We start from the raw sequence: 8486 nt of genomic DNA, 5'->3' as shown, positions 1-8486 counted from the left end.
ACACAACGAGTCACAAGGACTAATTAACAAGGAAAAATGGCTCACACAACAAGTCATAACAACAAGGACAAATGGTTCACACAACGAGTCACAAGGACTATTTAACAAGGAACAATGGTTCACAAAACAAGTCACAACAACAAGGACAAATAGTTTACACAACGAGTCACAAGGACTAATAAACAAGGACAAATGGTTTAAACAACGAGTCACAAGCACTAATGAACAAGGATAAATGTTTCACACAACGAGTCACATGAACTAATGATCAAGGCCAAATGGTTCACTTAACAAGTCACAATAACAAGGACAAATGGTTTACACAACGAGTCACAAGGACTAATAAACAAGGGCAAATGATTTAAACAACGAGTCACAAGGACTAAAGAACAAGGACTAATGGTTCACACAACGAGTCACAAGGACTAATGAACAAGGACAAATAGTTTACACAAAGAGTCACAAGGATTAATGAACAAGGACAAATGGTTCACACAACGAGTCACAAGGACTAATGCACAAGGAAAAATGGTTCACACAACAAGTCACAATACCAAGGACAAATGGTTTACACAACGAGCCACAAGGACTAATAAACAAGGATAAATAGTTTAAACAACGAGTCACAAGGACAAATAGTTCACACAACGAGTCAGAAGGACTAATTAACAAGGACAAATGGTTTAAAAAATGAGTCACAAGGACTAAAGAACAAGTACAAATGGTTCACACAACGAGTCATATGGACTAATGAACAAGAACAAATGGTTCACACAACGAGTCATAAAGACTAATGAACAAGGACAAATGGTCTACAGCTTCCCAATACCGAGACTTGATGATATGCTTGACGAGCTTCATGGTTCGGTTATCTTCTCAAAAATCGACCTTAGAAGTGGTTACCATCAGATTCGGATGCGTGAGGGTAATGAATGGAAGACGGCTTTTAAAACGAAGCATGGATTGTATGAATGGACTGTCATGCCATTCGGCCTTACCAATGCTCCAAGTACCTTCATTAGATTGATGAATGAGGTACTTAAATCCTTCTTGGGCAGATTTGTTGTGGTTTATCTTGACGATTTTTTGGTGTATAGCAGGAGTATTGATGAGCATTTTGAACATTTGAAACAAGTGTTCGAAACCTTGCGAAATCAGAAACTTTATGGGAAGCGAGAGAAGTGCTCTTTTCTTGTGGAGAGCATGGTGTTCTTGGGATACGTGATGTCCAAGGATGGTGTCTCGGTTGATCAATCAAAAATCGAAGCAATTAGATCATGGCCGGAGCCTAAAACAGTTAGTGAGGTACGATCTTTTCATGGGCTTGCTTCCTTTTATCGACGATTCATTCATAATTTTAGCACCATAACCAGCCCTATTACGGAGTGTTTAAAGGAGGGCGGGTTTGAGTGGGGCATGGTAGCTAAACAAGCCTTTGAACTGATTAAGGAACGGTTGTGTACCGCTCCTATCTTGGCGTTGCCCGATTTTTCTCAACCATTCGAGGTTGAGTGCGATGCTAGTGGCGTAGGTATAGGTGCTGTTTTGATTCAAGGGAAAAGACCTATAGCCTATTTTTCGGAGAAATTGGGTGGAGCTCGATTGAATTATTGCACTTATGATAAGGAATTTTATGCTATTTTCCGGGCTCTTGATCATTGGAGTCACTATCTCCGTCCTAACCATTTTATATTGCATTCCGATCATAAATCCTTGAAGTATATTAATGGACCGCAGAAGTTGAATCATAGGCATGCGAAATGGGTTGAATTCTTACAATCATTTCACTTTTCATCCAAATATAAAGATGGGAAGAGTAATGTTGTAGCCGATGCCTTATCTCGTCGTTATACATTGCTGTCCACACTTGATGTTCGTATTTTGGGCTTTGAAACTTTGAAAGATTACTATGTTGAAGATGGAGACTTTGGTGCAATATATCTTGAGTGCAAATCAGGAGCTAAGGGAGAGTATTTGATTCAAGATGGTTTCCTTTTTAAGGGAAATCGACTCTGTGTTCCTAAGCATCCTATCCGGAAACTACTTGTAAGGGAGGCTCACGGTGGAGGGTTAGCTGGCCATTTCGGAGTGGCAAAGACCGTGGAGATTTTGCAAGAACATTTCTTATGGCCACGATTGCAAAAGGATGTTCACAATGTCGTGGGTAAGTGTGTTACTTGTCAAGTGTCGAAGAGCAAGTTCAAACCGGGCGAGTATACTCCTTTACCAATTCCGGTCAGACCTTGGGATGATGTTTCAATGGATTTCATTGTTGCTTTGACACGCACTCAACGTGGTAAGGATGCTATCATGGTGGTGGTTGATCGTTTTTCCAAGATGGCTCATTTTGTTGCTTGCCATAAAACCGATGATGCCTCTAATGTGGCTGATTTATACTATCGGGAAATTGTGAGGTTACATGGCATTCCAAGGACTATTGTGTCGGATCGGGATTCTAAATTCTTGAGCTACTTTTGGAATACACTATGGAGGAAAGTGGGTACCAAATTGCTATTTAGTACCTCTCACCATCCTCAAACGAATGGGCAAACCGAAGTCACAAATCGAACTTTGGGTACTTTGTTGCGTGGGCTTGTGAGCAAGACACAAAAGGATTGGGATCTCAAGCTTTCTCATGCCGAATTTGCTTATAACAGGTCGCCTACTCATGCTACGGGTCATTCGCCGTTTGAGATTGTGTACGGTGTTAATCCTTATCTTCCTTTGGATTTAATTCTGTTGCCTAAAGATGAGTTGGTGCATAAAGATGCCGAGTCCAAGTTGAAAGCAATGTTGAAGCTCCATGAACAAGTCCGGGCCAGAATTGAGGCCGTGAATGCAGCCTATAAACGCAAGTCAAGCAAGAATAAGAAGCCAAGGGTGTTCGAGGTTGGAGACTTGGTTTGGGTGCATTTGAGAAAGGAGCGATTTCCAAGCAAGCGAAAGAATAAACTCATGCCTAGAGCGGAAGGTTCTTACAAGATTGTGGGTCGAGTCAACAATAATGCTTATAAGGTTGAACTTCCCGGTGATTATGGTGTTCACGCCACATTTAATGTTGGTGATCTCTCTCCTTACTTGGATGACGATGGCCTAGCTGAATTGAGGTCAATTCCTTTTCAAGGGGGAGGGGATGATGCGAACCAAGCTAATGACCATGACTCGGAGTTGGGTAATGAGCTGGACGAGTTAGTTGTGAACACTCAAGGTGAAGGTTTGATGTTGGCTCATAATTTTCAACCGATGGGTTCCAATTATCCTTCCTTTGTTGCGTTGCTAAGTATGGTTTAGAGGAGCTGATGGTGGCACGTTTATCAAGGAGAGGACGGACCAATTTCACGTTTTTAGCTTTACATTTCAGATTATGTTTTACAATAAAATGTTAGTCTAATTTATGGTTGTCTAAGTTCATTGAACTAGGAGTTTTAATGATTGTAATTAAGTGAAGAGTGAATGACTAACTCTTCACTTTGCTAGCCTTTTGCACGGCTCAATGGGGCTATATAATGCCTTCATTTGCTTGAATAAAACATCTAAGAAATTTCAGGAAACCTTGTGTTTACAAAATCGTTTCTTGCTTAGAAACAAAACTGGTTTTGATTAGGACGCGATTCTAATTAAAATTCTCGAGTTGTTGATCAATAGGTCTTGATCTCACTCACTTTGATCAAGTAATAGGTCTTACTTGTTCAAAACACTATCCTTTATTCACAAAAACAAGAACGGGTCGTACCTTGTACGTTCGGTTCGCCAAAAACAGTCCGTTAATTTTTATCTTTTGTTCTTTAAATTGATCATTTCAGTCTCACAGACCTAGTACGAACAGTCCTCAAAGACTTTATCCAAATCGTTCTAAAATCCGCTGCTCTATTCGTATCAGAAGACTATTCACTCATTATCAAATTCAACATGCTAATAAGATTGTCAATCAAACTGACAAGGCTAAACATGATGAATAAATGAAAGTAATTAACAATAATTAAAACAAGGGTAAAAGGAATTATACCTATGAAGATGATTCCAAATAATAATTCAAAGAATAATAGAAATACTTGATGATTAATGGAAGGTTGTCAATCTCCCAAATAAACCCAAATAATCTTCTAATTACCCAAAATAAATGAAGAACAATAGAGAAATTAAGGAAAGATTAAGATATAGTTAATATTGATAAATTGTATTACAAATAATTTGAGAGTAATTAAGAGATGATTAAGAATGGATTAAGAGATGATTTAAAAGATGATTAAAAGAGCATGCTAATCTAGGTAGTACAAAGAGGTATTTATACTAAAGATTAGGTACAAAGATTAGGGTTACTAAGGGCTTAAAAGACTATTAAGCCCCTAAGAAAATTTGAGGAAATGCTCCTCTCGAAGGAAATGAGCATATTCCCGTGCTAGTCCTGCCACGATCCGTGCGTCTTGAGGTAAGGCACGGGCTCCCTGATTTATGATCCGCTCGGATCCAGGGGAAGACGCTCGGATCATCATGCTGCAAGCCGCTCGTCTTGGCCACAATACTCCCGGATCATGCTGCTAGGAGACGCCCGGATCGTGCCTGATCCGCTCGGATTCCTGGGTAGACAGCTTCTCTTCTTTTCCTCCTTCATAATCCGCAAGGATTATTTCGGGGATGCAAGGATCCTTTCATCATTGCCCATTTCACTTTATTATCTACTTAGGCCTCTAGTATTGGTCTTCTCTTTGATGCTTGGTCATTAGATGCGATCCATTTAGCTCCATTTCGCCTTGTAAATGCAAGATTAGCCATCCTTTCCTACCAAGGAGACAAAACCTCAAAGAATATGCAAAACCGGAAACTAAAGATAGTAAATGACCCAATTATGCACTATAAAGCATGGGAACAAGGTTAATTTGGGGAGTAGATGCGCTCAAATATGAGTCACATCACCAGGTATGGAAACCTAAAACTCTTACTGTCACACATAGTGTGCATACAAGTCCAAAGAAGATGAGCTCTCCAGTGAGGACTGAAAGGAAAGTAGATCTATATACTTAACATACTCATATATGTTTTATTTTAATTTATCATAAAATTAATTGGTGATCTTATGCATGCAAACTTATAAACAATATAAAGAAGAAATCTTTATCTTACATTGGATTTTTCGGTTTATTAGGGCACAAGAGAGATCTCCTTCTCTCTTGTTCTTTTGCTTTCCTTTATGGATGAACAAAGACCCAAGTGTAGGATCTCTCCCAAAGCTTAATACCCAAAGCACACTCTTAATAAAATTAATATTATGAATACTAGACAATATTAATTTTGTAAGAAAAATTGACCCAAAAATTTTTTGGTTTGATCTCCTAAAAACCGGTTTTAAGAGAGGAGAAAGGAAGGTGAAATATTTTATCTCTCTAAAATATTTTTGGTGAATGAATGAGTGAATGATACAACAATTACATTATTGTGTATATTAGGTAAAAACCGGATGGAAGAAGGGGGTGGAGGGAGCCAATGCATGCTCTAGTTGCTCTTCACAATGAACAATAGGTTTTGCATGGCTAGTCTTTAGGTAATCATCATGTTCTCCACTAATTTAATCAACACAATATTAGCCTAATTCTTCCCTTAATTTCGGCATACATAGATAATATGGACTCCATATTATCTTTGTCAAAATGTCAATTTGTCTTATGTCACATGTCATATGTTACATAAATTTGTTATGTATTTTTAACATATTAAAAATCAACGTATTAATAAAAATACGTCATATACAAAAATCGACTTCGTAATTCGCAATTACTATTACCAAAATATTTTACCAATTATAAATCACAATGAATTGCATTTATAATAATTCATTCAAATTCAATTGTTTCCTTAAACAATAATTTCATCTGAGTAATGATACAATTCGATTACTCAGACCGTATCTCATTTAATCAAATTTCAATGAGATACGTAAATAATACTTCCAAAATCTTCCGTCAATTTTAAATAATTTAATTGACTCGTAACGTTATACGATCAATTAAATGATCAATTAAGAGTGTTGCCCTATAGGTATGACCTAGGGGATCAACTGATCACCACCGTCGCACGACAGTAATGTCAAACTCTAGTCAGCCAATCATTACCGATATGTGTGGACCAGTTGACAGTAAAATATTACTTCCCAATTGTATTCTTTATAATGAGACTTAAACATGTGATCATCATGATCAACAGTTGTGATCGCATTATTGTCGGAGGACACATATTCCAACAAGGACTCCTTGTAACTCTCCTGGAAAACTTACTGCCAGTCACAATTCTACACCAGCATCATCCAACAGTATTGCATCATATAGAGACTAAAATAAATGGTAATAATGTGAGAAATATTTCAAATAATATGTTAGATGGACAGTGTGTTACTACTAATAGTAGTCAACATAAGGGTGGTCGTGTGTGGATTCTTTGGAAGCCCAATTTGTTTGATGTTCTGGTCTGTCATTATGATGCACAATTTATCCACACAAGAGTAACTTCCAGAATTTCCCAACAACAATTTTGGTTAACTATGGTGTATGCTTATAATGATGGGACTGGCAGGAGGGATCTGTGGCAGAAATTAGGAGTCATTGCAGGACAATGCACATGGCCTTGGGCACTGGCAGGTGATTTCAACACAGTTATTACCCATGCTGAAAGACTGGGAGCAAATACTAAACAAACTGATATAGATGAGTTCATTGATTGCATAACTACTTGTGGTGTGACTGATATAACATCTACTGGGGCATTTTTTTACTTGGACTAATAAACAAGATCCAACTACAAGAGTGTTTAGCAGGCTGGATAGATTTATGGTCAATCAGGAATGGCTGAATCAGTTCCCTAACATGGTGGCTCATTTCCACCCAGAGGGTCTGTTTGACCATTGTCCATGCACTGTTAGCAATGTTGCTCTAGGAGATGGAAAGAGAGCCAATTTCAAATTCTTTAATATGTGGGGCAATGCTGCTTCCTTTCTACCTGTAATCACTGAGGAGTGGCAGAATGTTTATCCAGGGCATAAGATGTTTACTGTCATTAAGAAACTGAAAGCCTTAAAACCTGCTCTGAAAAGATTAAATAAAGACTATTATGCTGATATTGAAAACTCCACAACAATTGTTGTGGCTAAGCTTAATTCTATTCAAGTACAATTAGCTCAGGACATCCAGAATCCCGATCTTCTTCAGCAAGAATTTGAGACTGCTGCTACTCTGAAGGAATTAACTGTGGCAAGAGAGTTTTTTGAGCAAAAAGCAAAGTCACAGTGGCTAGAGGCTGGAGACAGTACACTGCCTATTTCCATGGTGCAATAAAAAAGAGAGTTAGTATGAATAAAGTTATTCAGATGGAGAATCAAAATGGGAATGTTTGCACTGATAGCGGCCATAACATTCAAAATGCTTTCCTGGACTATTATCAGACACTGCTAGGTAGCAATAAACCAACTGAAAAGGTTAGACCTATGGTGCTAAATGAGGGTAAATGTTGTACTCAGGATTATATCCCATTGCTGAATGCCCCTGTTACTAATGCTGAAATCAAAAAGATATTATTTGATACACATGTTGATAAATCCCCAGGACCTGATGGGTATACTAGTGCTTTCTTCAAGGACGGTTGGGAAATTGTTGGAGGAGACATTTGTGATGCTATAAAGGATTTCTTCACTACTAGTAAGCTTCTTAACCAGATTAATGATACTAATGTCACTCTTATCCCTAAATGTGAGAGACCTACCTCAGTCAAATAATTCAGACCAATTGCCTGCTGCAACATGATATATAAGGTTATTTCTATGCTGATATGCAACAGATTAGCTCATGTTCTTCCTGACATTATCAGTGACAACCAAGGAGCCTTTATTAAGGGAAGATCTATCATTGAGAATGTTTTACTTTGCCAAGACATTGTTAAGCTATATAATAGAAAAGCTGACTCCTCTAGATGTTTGTTTAAAATAGATTTGCAGAAAGCTTATGATACTGTGGAGTGGGACTTTGTTGAGTAACTATTTCAAGGGCTACACTTTCCTGTAGATTTCACCCACAGAGTTATGACCTGTATTAAATCCACTTCTTTTTCCTTGTTTCTCAATGGGAGTACCTTTGGTTACTTTTGAGGAAAAAGAGGTCTGAGGCAAGGTGACCCCATTTCACCTCTCATCTTTACCATATGTATGGATTACTTGACCAAAATGATAAATTATGCTGTTACTAGATGGCCTTTCCAACTCCATCCCCTATATAAGGCCATTAGGTTGAATCATTTGATGTTTGCTGATGACCTACTTATGTTCTGCAAAGGAAATGCTCCATCTATTATGCTTCTCCTTAGGGCCTTCTCCTCCTTCTCCAGAGCTTCTGGTCTTACAATGAACACCTCTAAGTCTGAAGTATATTATAATGGGGTTGGACAGCATTTGAAAGATTATATCCACCAAGCTACAGGTTTTGTGGAGGGATCCATGCCTTTCAGGT

General features: G+C 38.2%; 1 protein-coding gene across 1 annotated transcript; it reads left to right on the top strand.

Annotated features, from left to right (window-relative positions):
* Positions 1-6818: 6818 nt before the first annotated feature.
* On the top strand, positions 6819-7322 carry LOC141613829 (uncharacterized). Its single transcript, XM_074432573.1, has one exon. It carries the CDS (start codon positions 6819-6821, stop codon positions 7320-7322), a length of 504 nt encoding a protein of 167 aa, XP_074288674.1.
* Positions 7323-8486: the final 1164 nt, after the last annotated feature.

This window comes from Silene latifolia, chromosome 11 (assembly GCF_048544455.1).
Source record: "Silene latifolia isolate original U9 population chromosome 11, ASM4854445v1, whole genome shotgun sequence".
In the NCBI taxonomy this organism is placed as follows: domain Eukaryota; kingdom Viridiplantae; phylum Streptophyta; class Magnoliopsida; order Caryophyllales; family Caryophyllaceae; genus Silene; species Silene latifolia.
The sequence above is the reverse complement of the archived record's forward strand: the minus strand, read 5'-3'. Positions and strand labels throughout refer to the sequence as shown.

Coding starts and splice junctions, on each gene's coding strand:
- LOC141613829 (XM_074432573.1), top strand. CDS start 6,819: ATGGTCAATCAGGAATGGCTGAATCAGTTCCCTAACATGGTGGCTCAT.